This window comes from Stylophora pistillata, chromosome 3, assembly GCF_964205215.1.
Source record: "Stylophora pistillata chromosome 3, jaStyPist1.2, whole genome shotgun sequence".
In the NCBI taxonomy this organism is placed as follows: Eukaryota; Metazoa; Cnidaria; class Anthozoa; order Scleractinia; family Pocilloporidae; genus Stylophora; species Stylophora pistillata.
The window spans coordinates 13059146-13076152 of NC_142521.1; the positions used below are offsets into that span (position 1 = coordinate 13059146).

A 17007-nucleotide genomic window follows, 5' to 3' on the forward strand; every position below is an offset into this window, starting at 1 on the left:
TCACTTTCTATGAGATCAGTTGAGTGGTTGAGACCAGATTCAACAAAATAATTGTTGAAGATCTCAGCAACGTCACTTTGATTGTTGTAAATCTGACCATCGTCCATTAATGTAATCTTGCTCGAGATACACCCATGTGAATTTGGCAAAAGCGGTTTAAGTCTTTTCTAGAATTCGCTGGGACCAGACGATTTGGATTTCTCACTGGCAAAATAGTGACGAAGGGCTTTACGTTTTGGAGATGTTACTCTGTTTCTCTGCTTTTTAAATGCGGTCCAGTTTTCTTCTGTACGATTCTTTAGAGAGATGCGATATAAGCGACCACGAAATGATGTTTCTCGCCTGATTTCGGGGGTTATCCACGGAAGCTGGTCGTCTCGTACACGTTTTCTTTTAACAGGCGCATATAAATCCAATACTTGTTTGTATAAGCATTGCTAGTGGGCCCACACATCATTCACATTCTCATAAACAAATGCACTATCCCAGGGGACATTTTTTAAGTCACGAAGGAACAGATCTTAGTCAAAGTGTTTCATGGATCCATAAGAAATTACTTTTGGCGCGGGTTTAGGCAATTTTTGTCTACGAACTGTAAAAACTAAGTCATGATCACTAATGTCTAAATGGAGTAGGCCACTTTCCAAGAAATGATTAAGGTGACTGGATAAGATTAAATCCAATAAAGTTGCGGTAGCTTCGGTTACTCTTGTTGGTTAATGAATAGAATTACTCAATTGGAATTGATCACAAAATTCCTTGAACTTAATTGTCTCACTGTTGTCAGATAGCAAATCAAAATTTAGGTCACCAATTACGATAAGTTCTTTTCTTGTATTATGCATGAGTTCTAAGGAGTTTGTCATTGAGCTCAGGAAGTCAGTTGGTTTGCATTTGGTTGGTGAACGATAACAAGCACATATGATGAAATAAACACCATTGTTTTCTTTGACATCAAGGCACAGAGATTCCAGATTGGAAGGCTCAAGTCTTCGTCTTCTAAAAGCAATTACGTTTGATCGAACATAAGCTAATATACCTCCACCGTTTCTTGTTCTGTCACGCCGAATGGTACGGTAATTAGGATGTTCAATAAGTGAATTACTTATTGAGTTGCACAGTTTGGTTTCCGAGATAAATAAAATTTCAAAAGCGCATTCGTCGAGTATCAGCTTAATTTCGTCGATCTTGTTAACGAGCGCGTTCACATGTAGATGTGCAATAGTTAAATTGAAATTGAAGTTAGATCTAATATTATCCTTGTACCATTGCCTAGAACCTGCATTGTTAATCGTCGATTCAGTGCTCGAGGAAATGTGTGAGCTATTATAGATATCAGTCGGCTGATCTTGATGGTCGAATAGATCAGTTAAAGACTTATCTCCCAATGAAACAAACGGGAGGAGATTTGATAGACATAAATGGCAATTCCATAAGACAGTTGTAGTCAGAGCCATGTTATTATGCATTTTAGGAGTTACATTCCCACACTTTATATGATATTTGTTATCACATATACTACAACATACCGCTCGATGATTTACAGCAATGGTTCCTTGACATTCAGGACATTTCGCTCGGTTATCACCAGGGTTTCTCTCAATATCACCAGCTATCAGCAGGAGTACGCCATGGACAGCCATAGAATTATTATAATAAGCAAGTTTTCTTAGAAGAAACTTTCTTTCCCAAACACGCTTGGCGATAGCTGTGTCTGTTCTCGTGATAATTCCAAAATGGCCGTCATGTTGTCAGTGACAAATATTGAGAGAACGATTCTTAAACTCTTCTGAAGGGGAAATCGCACCAAATATGTTTCCATAATTATCAGGAGTCAATATAACAGCATTTACACAGTTGTAGGCGGTAGTTGTCGTGAATTTCGATAGAGTTAGGAACAAAATCCAGAGAGCGGCTTTCATGATCCACACCCACCTCATGATCCACACCTATCTTATTTGAAGACAATTTCTTGTTACCAAAAAAGGCCTGCTTTAAGTCTCTTTTCTGACCTGGCTTTCCACCCTGCCATTTTGGTAAAAGGAATGGATACTTTGTGAATAGATAATTAATATGTTTTGCCACAGTTTAGATCTGTTAATAAAAAAGTAATCTTTCTTTTCTGATAACGAAAATTTGGATATATCTAAGTCCCGCGGTGGCAGGTTCCAAATGTTTCTAATTTCCTCAGGTCTTAGTAAGGTCCAGTAAGTACTTGTTCTTTGAATCATGAATACGTCTCTCTCGTGGCATGTGTCACCGCATACTTCATCAGCCTGAATTCTCAAGAAGCTTTTAAGCGTATTGTTTTAAATAATTATGCATTTCTTAATTTCCCTTCTCTGAATCAATGGTGGCAGCTAACCCGTCAACTGCACACAAGGCTTACCTGAACTGATACTTTCACTTGAGCCAAGCAACCGTGTTGCGTACCCAATGCAGCGGACATAGTTGTTGTGCACTGGAGTTCGGGAGGTTTCAACCACAATACAAAATCAGTAAGTTGACTCTACTGCACTCAATATGATCATTAACTCGTCTGATTATTTAACACATGCGATGAAAATTAAAGGGGAAATTTTATTTTGTAATGAAGTTTCTTTTTTTAATGCTCATTACAAATTAGGAAGTTAGAAATGAATGCAGTGTAAGATGGACTCGTAGTGTGCGCACTCCGGTTGCGTTCCATTGTGGTAGCGCTATTTTCAGTATGGCGGTGAAAGCGGCAGAAATCGGCCGATTTTGACTGGATATTCCGTAAAAGTTAGGACACTTCTTTTTCCTTTCAGGATAGACATATGTAATTTGAAATATTCTGAATGTGTAGACGTTTTTGTATGTATTTCTGGCGTATAGGCCTTTTGCAACAAACCGTCACGTGACCGATTTATCCTTGGCAACGCCCTACTGGAGGGCAAGCCATTCAGTCTTTCCTTGACAACCAACAAAGCGCGAGTGGGCGAAGTGGATACAAAGGTAAAGTTAAAGGTCTTTTAAGGCGTTTGTTTGTCGTGATGTCATAAGAAAACAATAAGATAATATCTCTTCAGAATTTTCGCATACAACTGAAATAGTCTTGGACTGAAATCAATCAGTGAAAGCCGGGTTTCAGACTCGTGAAGTTCTAGCACGTACTCGCTTGAGGCGATATCAATGGCAGCGACCTAACCGAAAAATCTCCTTGATTACATTGTAATAATTCGACTTGATCGCTTTTTTCATGTGGAAGTTTGGTTTTAGGGTTTTCTCTGGATTGTTTGAATTTAATTTATGCGAGCAGGTTAAGAACTGACAAGTTTACCTAAAGCAACTTGCAACGGTGGTCACAATGAGTAAATTTCATTACTGTGTTCCTGGTTACAATGCAGATAAGTGCTACGACCGTGAAAATAAGTTACTGTTTCGCAGATTTCTGCCACACTCCAAGAAAGAGCTTAGAGATGGTTACACAGTAGTTTGCTTATTAATGAACTTCCAGGGACCACTGATAATGTCATCAGCAGAAGGATAGATAAAATACATGAGAGATACACAGTTAGCCCACTTTACTTTAAGGTAAACATTGTGGAAAGCCTACAACCATAGTTCTGTCAAAGGTATTAGATAGTGTATAAACAATATTGCTCAATACTGTGATAAATCCAGGCTATGCCTTAGGCTATTAAAGGTCATGCAACAAGAAAAAATTTTTGTTTCACTGAATAACCTTTGGTTAGATATTGACCAATACTTTTAAGGGAGTATAGTTTCAAGAAATTTGCCAAGATGATTTTTATTTCATTGTACAACTGCAAACATGTTTCTTGAAGACACAACAGTTCATTATTAAACATCTATATCTGTAATTGGTGAATTTTATTCAATCCATGCAAAGACTTCAATTGTTTTCATCCCCCTTAAAAACATTAGTGGTAATAAAATCTTCTAAGAGTGTAAATATCTGTCTTCAGTAGTATGTGTTGATGCAGCTTCTTTGTATTGAGAAAACGAAATAAAAGAAAACATCTCAATCAGAGTTCTAAGCATTACAAAACCTTGAGACAGTAATAGATTACTGCAGAATCAAGTCTTGAGGACAATGCACTTAAGCTTGTACATGCCTAACCAACTTGTTGTTCATTTAATTTATTTTAAACTGATTCTGAGTACAAATAAGTTGTTGTTGTAGTTGTAATAATAATACTAGCTAGTATGTACTTGAAACATAAATTATTAGGAGTTTGCACATTTCGAGGTTCCTATTCAAGTAAAAATACAAAAAGAAGGCATCCACATTATCTTTGGCAATCTGAAAAAATTCTGCATCATAAATTCTTTCACAGAAGAAAGTTGTCTCATTGATATAACTGAAAAAGTCATTCCACTGGTAATAGTATTCATGGTTTCTCTTCAGTGACAGCTGCTTGGCAACAGGGTTTTTGTAAATATGAGGTACTCCATCAAAATCAGTTGAGCTTTCCTTGACAACTTTGGTTTTGAAAAGTCAAAGTGGGAGGTAACCATTCCCCCCAGCTGAGCTGTCATACACTTTCCTATCTCGTGAGCAACTAAGCCATGGTGACCAAGGGTTTATTATCACTTTGATGTTACTTTGACCTGGTTAGCAGAATATTGAACTGCAAAAAACGACAAAAAAATTAGCTTAGTAATACTTTTGTCCAGAAAGCACTGCAATAATGTTAACTAAACATAAAAATCTATTTTGTAAACTCTCATCTACTGAAAGCTTAATTAACTAGCATTCATCTTTCTTGGTTGCATGTACTCTATTATCTCAACCACAAATTTAAAAAACAGGCTATTGTTTAACTTAGAACATCAAATATATCCAACTTAATTATATACTTTACCTAATCAAAACAATATTCTTGTTGTTAATTCTGGACAAATTTTCATTTTCAATGTTATGAAATTTTCTTGGTATTTTGATCTTAACCTTATAGCTTTATATAAGCTTAAATACAGTTCAGTTTAGGTGCTGATCACCACTTAAATATAAATATTTTTTATTTTGTAGTCATTTCCTCCAGAGGATTTCCTCCACCTTAATATTAAGAAACACCCGACGACTTTATTTAAGCTGATATCTGCACACAGAAGTTAGGATATCCAAGATTTTACTTACGTTTCTCATCATGAAGGTAGCCAGGTTCAGCGAAAAACTTGTAGGCTTTCCTGGTATGTTTGCATCGCGACGCCTTCTGAGCAAAACTTTCAACTTCTGCGAAAGAAATATCAGGAAACTTGCTTGAATCTCTGGACTCCACACCTGTGAATATAAGAAAAATTATTCGAGTTCACCCTGAACAACGAGACTGCAATCAAATATGCTAGCATTTTTGTTGTGAGCAAGAAGCCTCCCTCCATCAGAAACTCGGTCGTGATTCGGTCGAAAGAGCTTGGCTACCAGCAGTCGCCATATGATGCAAGGCTATTCTCCCTGAAATTCAAACCAAACTATCACTCAATATTTTCATTCTAAAGGCTTAAATATCCGTGTAAGATAGCAATAAAGTCGAATGAATCACGGTGATTTTTCGGTAACGTTGCCGCCATCGCTATCACTTCAAACGAGACTGACCATGCTAAGACTTCACGAGTCTGAAACTCGGCCTCTAGTGACTGATTTCAGTCCGAGACTAGTTCAGTTGTATGTAAAAATTTCAAAGAGATATTTTCCTGTTGTTTTCTTGTGACATCATAACAAACAAACGCCTTAAAAGACCTTTAACCTTACCTTTGTATCCCCTCCGCCAAGTCGCCCTTTGTTGGTTGTCAAGGAAAGACTAAATGGCTTGCCCTCCAGTATAGCGTTGCCAAGGGAAAATCGGTCACGTGACAGTTTGTTGCGAAAGGCCTATTCTTGGGTTTTCGCCGGGACAAACGCAATCACTATTTTTTTTAGTAATTATTTTAAGAACAGTTTTCGAGAAGGTCACATTTTATGGCGTTCCATTTCCGCCAAAATTCAATGTTCTATTTCACATCGTACTTTCCACAATATTTTTTACATTTTGCGTTTGTCATTCGAGTTTGCACTGGCGATTCAACTTTTTTGCATTCAACATTAAACTTTTGTTTATGCAACATTTAAGTTATCGCTTTCGACATTCAACTTTTTAGAGGCAACAGTGTAATTTTCGAATTCGACCCTCCAGTTCAGTGGGATCCACATTCATGTTTTCGCATCCAACATTTAGCATTTGTCCTTTAAGTTTTGGCTTCCGACCTCCGACTTTGGGCATTGTACTTGCAAGTTTTCGCGTTCGATATTCAACTTTACGAATTGGACTTTTAACCGCTGGTCAGTGAGTGAAGGAGATCGTGGACGCAATCACCCTGAGCCACACCTGCTCAAAAGGTGGACGATAAGGACGAGAGAATCCCCAGTCAAGTGGACTCAGGAGACCTTTCTCCACTCCCCACCAGACTAGACTTCGCCAACAGGTCGAAGATGGCCGAGTTCTTTAGTAGGACGCTTGTGACTTGTTTGCATCTGATACAATGAATATATGAAGTTCACATACTTTGAACTGCGGTATCAAATAAGTATGATGGACGATCCTTCGCAGTAGAGAGCGCTATTTATGCAATAGCGAAAATCAGATCTGAAAAAAATCAGGCTTGTACGGGATTCGAACCACTGACCTCTGCGATACTAGTGCAGCGCTCTACCAATTGAGCTAACAAGCCAACTGGGAGCAGGCCATTAAGTTGATTCGTAATAAACCCATGATGATAAATCAGATACAATGAATATATGAAGTTCACATACTTTGAACTGCGGTATCAAATACGTATGATGCACGATCCTTCGCAGCAGAGAGCGCTATTTATGCAATAGCGAAAATCAAACCTGAAAGTCTCAGAATTGATTGGACATGCCTACAGGATGTTGGTAGAAATCGATCAAAGAAATCATATTAACTGTGCATATCAAGCTCCACTACATAACAGAGGGACACGAGGGAGACCTTCCTACGAAATAAGCGAGGAACAGCTTCATTTTTACTTCAGCAAGGGTTTAAAGTATGTGACATTAGTAAAATTCTTGGTATGAGTGTCAGCACCGTTGAGAGGAGACTGAAAATAATCAAAATTAATAATCATTCAGACAGAACCTTCTGAACTGCCAAAAATCTCTGACATAATAATTACGCACCTATACGGGTGATTTACTCTGAGTAAAATAAAAACGAGAAAAATAAACAAACATAAGAGTATTGCAAGCAAAAGCTCTAGGAAAAATATTTAATTCTACGATCGATGCCTTCCAACCTACAGCGCGCATGAAGTTATCAAGATGGAGCTGACGTACACGTACTTGCGTCAGCGCGCGAAGAAACTAACGTCTTCATACTTAACAAAAGGTTGCCCGATTCTCACTTGGAGGTGGTGTTTCTTCCAGACAAGAAAGACGCTCAGCTACCCTCAAAAGGGTGGCTCTCACTTCGCCTAAACTAGCAGATTGTGCGGCAGCATCGATATCTTGCCAACCGGCGGCCATGACGTCCCTCGACGGCTATGGAGTGGAGAAAGGTCTCCCGAGTCCACTCAACAAGGAATTCTCTCGTCTCCATCGTCCACCCTTTGAGCAGGGGTGGCTCAGGGTGATTGCGCCCACGGTCTCCTTCGACCACTGACCAGCGGGTAAAAGTCCAATTCGAAAAGTTGAATAGAGTGCCGAAGTGTGACGTCATGTTACCATGGTAGCATTTTTGCTGGATCTAAACACTATTTGGCGTCTTTCGTTACATCTCATCATAAAATGGGCCAATGCTTCGTTCCCGACTGCAATCATCAGTCAGAAAGTCACAATTGCAGCTTTTACCGTTTCCCCAAAGATCCTGCTCAAAGAAGAAAATGGATTTCTCTAATAAGGTAGGTTGATTTTTGGTACAATGACCACCATGATGCACGGCCACGTGTCGGTTATAGTTACGCGGAAGATGGTTTTATTTAACCACTCAAAAGTGCACTGACCTGTGGATTATACCTTTGAAAGACCTCTAGAGAGAAAAAAAGCTTTTTTTTACGTTATGATTAAAGTTTAAAACCTTCGTTTTCTCTCTCCAGACGAGCTGATCGTGAACCTGGCAAAGGCGCTCGAGTTTGTAGTTGTCATTTCCGAGGAAGTAAAGAAGAAGGCCCCGAGGTCTTTTCCTGGAATAAAGACAAACTATTTGAATCTCGAAATGCTCCAAAAAGGAAAAAGCAAAGAACTGAAGTCCCAGAGACAACGACTATCGAGCAGATCCTTTCAGAATCTTCGACGAAGAGCAACCAGAACGAGCCTTGCGAGCTCAGTTGCGAGGAGATGCAAATGAAATGCACTACTTTGCAGACTGAAAATATCCTGCTACAAGCAGAGCTAGGGACATTAAAGACCCAAGTATCCGAGTTGAAAGAAAAAGAAAGCTACTTAAAAAGAAACTACAGCTCTTTTAACATGGATTCAAAGGTAATCAACATGGAAACTGGCCTCCCAAACAAAGAAATGTTCCACATTGTTGTCGAATATGCCGAAAGATACCGCAACGATATTGTTTACGTGTGTGGCTGGAAAGTAGACAAGATATCTTTTGAAGATCAAATATTGATAACATTGATGAAGATTAGACATAATTATCATAACTTACATTTAGCTGAACTTTTTAGTTGCAGTACTGCTACAATAGCGAATATTGTGACAACATTTATCCATGTTTTGCACCAAATTCTATATGAAGATCAAATGGAGATAGCTGTTCCATCCAGACAAAAAAACAAAACTTCACTTCCAGGCTCATTTAGCTTATTTGGAGACTGTCGTATGGTAATAGATTGCACCGATATCGAGGTTGCTACACCTAAGCTTATGAGTGACCAAAAATTGACATATTCAACGTACAGGGGTATGAATTCTTTTAAGACAATTGTTGGTGTGGCACCCAACGCGGTTATAACTTATGTAAGTAAACTTTTCCCTGGCTCAGTATCAGATAAAGTAACGGTTCAAAAGTCAGGAATATTAAAGCATTTTGTTGCTGGGGATATTATACTTGCGGATAAAGGGTTTTTGATAAATGATATTGTTCCTAATGGTGTATATGTGAACATTCCCCCATTCTTGAACAATGGAAAATTTACAGAAAGTGAAGTTAAGTTAACAAAGAGCATTGCAAAATGTCGTATACACGTAGAACGTGCTAATGCTAGATTGAAGAACTATAAAATTTTAAATTTTGTGCCACCATACTTGCGATCCCTCTCTGGTAAGATTATACAGCTATGTGGTGCTTTAGTTAATTTACAAAACCCATTAATTAAGGAAACCAATGACACTGTTGACTTTGATTAGTCATTTTAATTGAAATATTGATCATCTTACATCAGTTTACTAAGGCCTGGTATACATTGGCATTGTCTGATCATAGTTAATCAATTAACTGTATTCTGATACAAAGAGTGGACAGGTGTTGTGTGATCTGTGAAAAGCTTGTAACCCTATTTTACTTGCTCATGATACAAGGAATCATGATACACAACTTAATGACAAACTATTTATTTCTGATCAGTATTCCTGCCACCACACCCTTATGCTAGTCTTATTATGAATTCAGATAACCAACTGTATTCAAATACGATTACAATGAATCTATCATTTTCTTGTCTCAAGTAGCTAATGTAAAAACCCCAGCAAATGTTGCTGTTTAAAGAAAAACAATTTTAAGATTAACATGAACATTTTTATTTTATATACACCCTTCAGTTACTGCATATTTGTTGTAAAAGTTGCAATGATTTTACCAAATAAAACAATATTTTAAAAAATATTTCTAAAAGTATGTATTATCAAATCCATTACTTTATAAAAAACTACATTAATTTTACAACAAAGTCTTAAAATTTAAAGACCACCATCAACAAGTGCAGGAATCATGTGAATTGTATAAAATTCTTGAAGTGAAAGAAGATTTGGTTCCCATGTGCAGTCTTTCTGGATTGCCAACACAACAGTTTGCATTGTTGTCCAAACCACAAAGTAACAGATTTGCTTCCCAGTTATAAACAGCTGACCCTGGACTTGATGCCAGTAGTGGTGGGATTGTTTTAAACAATAGCCAGCATCTCTCTTTACTAAACAGAACTTAGGGTCTTTAACAGCCTCCTCAATTGTTGAATTGCGATGTGTGTAAGGGCATTTGACTTCAATGATCGCATTGTCATCAACAAGTCCATCTGGTGATGCACCCAAAACACCAGACTTGTGTAGCCAAAGGCCACAATCCTTTACTACTTTCATTGTTAATTTGGTGAAGGCCTTTATTCCTTCTTTCTCGTTAACGACACCCCATCGAACAGCCTGCACTCGAGAGATGTCGTATTCTCCAAGAACACGCTTGATAAGGGAAGGAGTGACTCTTTTTGCTTCAAGAACTGGACCAAAATTGGTAGCAGTCAAACGTCCTTTTCTCACCACATGCCACTCTCCACATTCACGTTGCTCTTTCGTGATCTCACAGACTGATTTCACTTGCTGCTCACTTACTTTCAATTTTTCCAACAAGAAATTTGTATCAAGTCCGCTTTCAACAAACTCTCTCGATAAAATGATTTCTTCGACTGTGGAGATCGGCAGACGATTCTCTTTGTCAGGTTCGGGGCTCAAAAGCCATAACATTCCTGTGAACTCGCCGTATCTCTTCAGCTTGTTCCGTAGCCATTCTCTGTCCTCATCTGTAGTTTTTCGTTTTAGGACTTTAGTTTCTTTGGGTGGATACAGATCTTCTACCGTTTTAACCACCTCGGATGCCTTTTGTTTCTTCCACTGACATTCGATGTCAGTTCTACTTAAGTTGTGGTAGCCATGAAGGAACAGAGCTACAGCGTGACTACACTTTGAACCGCCACGAGGGCACTCGCATTCTGTGGAACGTATTTCGTTTTCTTGAAGATATATCTGCGAAGGAAAGAGAAAAAGAAATATAAGCTTACTTTTCAAGATTTCCTTTAAACGAAGATTCGAAATCACTTAATTTAAATAAGTTTTGGTTTGGCGATGTTAACGGATAGACATCGAGTAATAGAAATTTTACACTTACTGTGACTTTATACGTCGTACTTTTCATGCTCGCTTGCACTGACCCTCTGATAATTCCATCACAATAGCAAAAAGATAGAACGTGTCCAGATTGGTAATGGTTTTCGCCACGGTTTAAAGATTTAGGCTCATCTGAGAAGTATTTTGCGAACGATGTTATCGACAACGCCGCCATGTTAAACACATGTGAGTTTGTTTAGATCCAGCAGAAATGCAACCATGGAAACGTGACGTCAGGGCTTCGGTACTCTATATTGAACGCGAAAACTTGCAAGTACAAAGCCCAAAGTCGGAGGTCGGAAGCCAAAACTTAAAGGACAAATGCTAAACGTTGGACGCGAAAACATGAATGTGGATTCCACTGAACTTGAGAGTCGAATTCGAAAACTACACTGTTGCCTCTAAAAAGTTGAATGTCGAAAGCGATAACAGAAATGTTGCATAAATAAAAGTTTAATGTTGAATGCAAAAAATTTGAATCGCTTGTGCAAACTCGAATGACAAACGCAAAATGTAAAAAATATTGTGGAAAGTACGATGTAAAATAGAACATTGAATTTTGGCGGAAATGGAGCGCCATAAAATTTGATGTATGTCGTAGTTTGAAGCCTTTCAAAGATTTAAATGGCAGCTTTTGTACTTATTCAACTGCTCTGACCAAACGCTCTCCAATGGTACACGTAGTTTATGCATTTTAAGTGATCAGTGATTAAGACTGGTTAGGGCAGCTAAAAGGCCTAGCCTATTGTTGTGTTTAGTGTATTGCGTTACATAGCGTTACTAATGCAAGGACATTTCCTGTATATACTCAATCGTGTTGTTACCTTATCCAATTTTCTAATAAAAGCAAATAAGTTAATCGAAAGTATTGTATGGTAAGTCCTCTATGTTGATCATTGAAAGAATCACAGTTGAATCAGAGCAAAGGAGTCACGTGATATATGAATAACTCTACCTCGCGCAAGGCGGTACGCTGGAGAGCAAAACGCACCTTTAAAGGCCGGTTGGCAGGCCTGTGCGACTTTTAAATCTTCTACCCCCAAAGTTTAGCTCTTATTATGATATATTTTAATGACTTTCCTTTGCGATGTGATATTAGGGGTTAGTTTCTAGGTGTCCCTATCTGCATGTTCTTGACGTTTGACCAAGTCGGATGAGAATGTATTACAAAGGGCAATATTTTCTTCTGTGCGCGCGTTATTTTGTTATACTTTTTATCCCGCAGAAAATAACTCCAGAGATACGTTTCTCAAAACCTTCATGTAGTTATCCCCTATTCGGCGTATTTTGAAACTCTGTAAGATTTTATTAAACGTGGAGCGTGACGAATTCTTTCTGTCTTGAGAGGCGTAAAGCCTCATCTTTTACGAATCCAGTATTTACACTTGGTGGAAAAAAAGTTTTTTCATTCGGTCTCTGTCTCTTTGTGATGCGTTTCCATGTACAGGGTCGATTCCCTGTTAAGTAACTCGCCTCTTGAAATGTAAATTTCTAAATTTGATATTATTCACAGATCAGAGCCCTCGGCTGTGTGTAAAAACTGTCATTCTAAGGCAAGATTGCAATTTCGATTCTTTCTGCAGAATCTCGTCAGTTGCCTCCTAAGAGCGAAGTCACGGAGAAATGACAGCAGTTGCGAAGTCCCGTAATTCTTTCGAAGGAACGGCAACAGACAGCGTATCCCCATTATATTTCACGTATACTCGCGCTAGCTCGCTGCCACCAAAGATATTAGGGAGCTTAAGATACAGACGTTTTCGGGGCGACGGCGACGTGACAAACCAGGTAGACTGGGCCAGAGGTTGCTGTTTTCGTGCCATAATTTAAGTTGTTAAGATTCTGGTGACGGCCGTCCTTTGCGACTTCGTCGAGTTTAATTGTTGCGCTTTATAAATTAAGGCTTTTTTGTCATAGCATGGCTACGTTTGAAGAATTCCGCCATCTCCTCGTCCTTTACTACGACGCTAATCTTATTAGCGATGAAGAGTTCTTGGTTTTGTATGAAATGTTTCCGTCTTAAAACCTCAATTTTCCATATAAAAATGTTCATAGATCTGAGGTGTGCCTTTTCGAGGTGCATCTACGAATTGATAGAGGGAATGGCAGCAAGCAAAAATTCCCTTTTATGTTAAGAATTCAAGTAATGTACGCGTACGTGCCCAAAACTTACCTCGACGATTTGGACTTAACTGTTGCTTCGGTCATTTTAACCAAAAGAGAAAACAAAAGGTCTCTTGAGGTTGCCGAGACATCGTGTGATGATTGGTGCGAAATGTGATAATGCAATCACTTTAATACAAGTGACAAAATTGGCAGTATATTAAAAAAAACAAACAAGATCAACTCACGTTTTCACCACGACGGCAAACTCACTGATCTCACGTCGCCGACCTGAGGGCGACGGCGGGGCCGCATGCACAGTCAATCTCGCCCCAATCTTAATCGGTCTCCACGTCGCCGTCACCCCGAAAACGTCTGTATCTTAAGCTCCCTATTCACTCGACTGCGACAGGGCATATGGTATTTCGTGGACTAAACTGGACTGGACTGGACTGGACTGGACTGGACTAGTAAAACGTGGACTAGTAAAACGCGGACTAGTAAAACGAGGACTAGTAAAGCGCGGACTAGTAAAACGCGGACTAGTAAAACGCAGACTAGTAAAATGCGACTAGTGAAACGCGGACTAGTAAAACGCGGACTAGTAAAACGCGGACTAGTAAAACGCTGACTAGTAAAACGTGTACTAGTAAAACGCGGACTAGTAAAACGCGGACTTAACAACAACAACAAAAAAAAAACAATTTCATACTAAGGCGATCACAAGACTTAATGGCGAGCCAATTTAGTGAGTGACAATCCCTGTTTGACCTTTTAAGCTACAAATGGGTTTACAAATGGTTTTCGCTCCAATTTTCAAGCATCTTCATTCACCAAACAATAGCATCACCAAATTCAGTGCGCCCAAAATTTTTTTCACGTAACATCATGAGAATTACCATTAGAGCTATGTGCCAAAAACGTAATCACCTCACCGAACAAATCCTACATTGCCGCTCTGAACTTTCCAAAATCTGTCCAGCAGTTTTATTACAATCTATCCGCGCCAAATTCAGGAAACTAATTCGAAACGTTTCCATCATTTGAACCAAATTAAGGCCCAAAAGCTTGACCAACTTATCGGTCCCCAAATCGCTAACCACTCATCACCAGAAAACCTCAAAACTGTAGTTACCATTCCACAAAACCTCTCACTTTCCGATCCAGAAAAATCCGTCCTCAGTAAGGGCTTCAATTTCGTTCCCATTTCTAAAACAACGGACGAATTCTCAATTAAACAAGACGTAAAAAAATTCCTTCGCCGCATTCAATTAAAAGCCTTTTTTCACAACAAAGAGGATGATTCTAACACCTCGAACAAAGATGCTTTCGAAACACTTCAGACTCGAAAGTCTAAATGGACTCCCCCAGAGGGCCAATTCGCATCATTAGACTTTTTATCAAAAAATGCCGCCACGATATCAACAAACTCAATTTCAAACGTATTACCAAATTTTCTAATCTCTCTTCTGAAGAGTGGTCGGCTCTAAAAAGTCTTGGAAAACACAAAGATATAGTTATCAAAGTGGCCGATAAGGGCGGCTCAGTCGTTGTTTGGTGCACCGACCTCTACCAAAAAGAAGCTTTGTGGCAACTTTCTGACACCTCTTTTTATCAAAAGGTCGACAAAGACCTCACTGCCAGCAATCAAAACTCCGTCAAGAATACGATCAACCAACTCATAACTAAACAAGAATTGCCGGCCACAGCAAAAAATCTCATCATAACCACTCCTAGAACTTCTCGTATTTACTTTTTACCTAAAATTCACAAACCTAACAACCCGGGTCGGCCCATTGACTCGGCTTACAGTTGCCCTACCGAACTTATCTCCAGGTATCTAGACAAAATTATGGCTCCCATCGTCAAAACTTTACCGTCATATATTAAAGACAGCCAACACGCTCCTCAAATTTTTAGAGACTTTAATTTCCTTGGCCAAAACAAACTTCTTTTCACCATGGATATTACGTCTCTTTACACTGTCATTCCTAATGGCGAAGGCCTTCTGGCCCTTAAACATTTTTTTTGATCAACGTACTGATAAGGAACCTAAATCTGAAACACTACTTCGCTTAGCCGAACTAGTGCTTACACTCAATTGTTTTTCGTTCGGAAACGACTTCTTCAAACAAACCATTGGTGTAGCCATGGGCACCAAAATGGGACCTAGCTATGCCAATCTTTTTGTAGGTTTTGTCGAACATCAATTTTTCAGCCAATACAACGGGTCCAAACCTGAACTCTATATCGACGACTGTATCGGCGCTACCTCCTCTACCAGAGAGGAGCTCACTCAATTCATAACTGCAGTCAATTCTCTTCACCCAGCTCTGAAATATACCTGGGAAATTTCTGACAATTCTTTATCCTTTTCAGACATCAAGTTTCAATTGAAGGTAACGGTTTATGCACTAGTGTGTATTACAAACCTACAGACTCGCATAATTACTCATTATATTCGTCTTCGCATCCATCTCACGTTAAGAATTCCATTCCTTTTTCTCAGTTTCTAAGACTTCGTCGTTTATGTAGTAATGCCTCTGATTTCCCCCACAAATCAGAGTCAAATGTGCCAGTTTTTCTATAAACGTGGTTACCCTGTTTGTGTCGTTCAAGCAGATTTCCACCGCGCCCAACTTATTGATCGACATTCAGCACTACAAACGTCGCATAAGGAAGATTCCGACCGCATTCCATTCACTCTCACGTTTCACCCTCACAACCACTCAGTTAAATCCATCATTCTTAAAAACTCTACATTACTTCAAAACGATACAGAGACAAGTACTATCTTTTCGCAGCCTCTGCTCATTTCATTCAAACGCGACAAAAACATAGGCAATTTTTTGGTCAGAAGTTCTTTTCAGACTAATGACCAACCAGGCACTTTTAAATGCGCTCGTGCACGATGCAAAATGTTTCCTTTCATTCACAACACTGATAAAATATCGGGACCTAAACGATCCATTAAGATCACCGATCACTTCACGTGCACCTCCGCCAATGTAATTTATTGCATAACTTGCACTTATTGCAAAAAGATACACATCGGCGAAACAGGCAGAAGACTAGGTGACCGATTCCGAGAACACCTTCGAGACGTGGAAAGGAATGACAAGGACACATCGAAACCAGTCGCTAGACATTTTAATTTACCTAATCATTCTAAGAAACATATGGCAATCTGCGGTCTTTCCTTGCACTTAGGTAGCACGGAAAGCCGTGAAAATCTTGAACAAAACCTCATCTTTCAAACCGGCAGTCTAAATCCCACAGGGATCAACGAACGCTTTTCATTCCACTAATTTATTCTTGTTTTTCTCGTTGCCATGTTCCCACCAATAACGTAGCTCCATTTTCTGTCTTGAAAGGCCCATTTTCAACCAAGATGCCTTGCGCGCCCAGATCATTTTTCATATATAAAAAATAGGCTATTTTCCTCGAAGTTGCGGCATCGTTTTGATACCTTCTTCCATCTTACTAATTAGGGCTTTCAAAGTTCCATATTGAATCATGTGCGAACAACAAACTATCGTATTATCCATATCAGTAAATAGTTTTTAATTCTTACATGTATGACGGTGAAAAACGTCATTTGAAAAGTTTATGCCGCCGAAGAAGCCGTCTAGAGGAAGGCCGGGTCTGCCCAGCTCGGCAAAGGTTATTCGACTTCGAGAGTCTGTGTATGATTTATGGAGGGCAAGGAAAACAACAATGGGTTTTGGTAACACTACAGACAGCGCTTTTGCAGAAATGTTATTGCATTGTTCTTACGATGGAACTAGAGACTCCGGGGAGATTTTTTAGATTTGAGAATAATT

At 39.1% G+C, this 17007-nt stretch overlaps 2 protein-coding genes across 2 annotated transcripts; one reads left to right on the plus strand and one right to left on the minus strand.

The window, feature by feature from the left end:
• Positions 1-7669: 7669 nt before the first annotated feature.
• Positions 7670-9815, plus strand: LOC111340278 (uncharacterized). Its single transcript, XM_088755546.1, has 2 exons — positions 7670-7881; positions 8077-9815. Exons 1-2 carry the CDS (start codon positions 7769-7771, stop codon positions 9338-9340), a joined length of 1377 nt encoding a protein of 458 aa, XP_088611672.1. The 5' UTR covers positions 7670-7768; the 3' UTR covers positions 9341-9815.
• Positions 9332-11330, minus strand: LOC111340285 (uncharacterized). Its single transcript, XM_088755550.1, has 2 exons — positions 11085-11330; positions 9332-10942 (listed from the first exon to the last, which is right to left on the minus strand). The coding sequence occupies exons 1-2, from the start codon at positions 11256-11258 to the stop codon at positions 9890-9892; spliced, it is 1227 nt and encodes a 408-aa protein (XP_088611676.1). The 5' UTR covers positions 11259-11330; the 3' UTR covers positions 9332-9889.
• Between the last annotated feature and the right edge of the window lie 5677 nt (positions 11331-17007).

Coding starts and splice junctions, on each gene's coding strand:
- LOC111340278 (XM_088755546.1), top strand. CDS start 7,769: ATGGGCCAATGCTTCGTTCCCGACTGCAATCATCAGTCAGAAAGTCAC. Junction 7,882..8,076: donor AAATGGATTTCTCTAATAAG/GTAGGTTGATTT, acceptor TTCTCTCTCCAG/ACGAGCTGATCGTGAACCTG.
- LOC111340285 (XM_088755550.1), bottom strand. CDS start 11,258: ATGGCGGCGTTGTCGATAACATCGTTCGCAAAATACTTCTCAGATGAG. Junction 10,943..11,084: donor GTACGACGTATAAAGTCACA/GTAAGTGTAAAA, acceptor TTTCCTTCGCAG/ATATATCTTCAAGAAAACGA.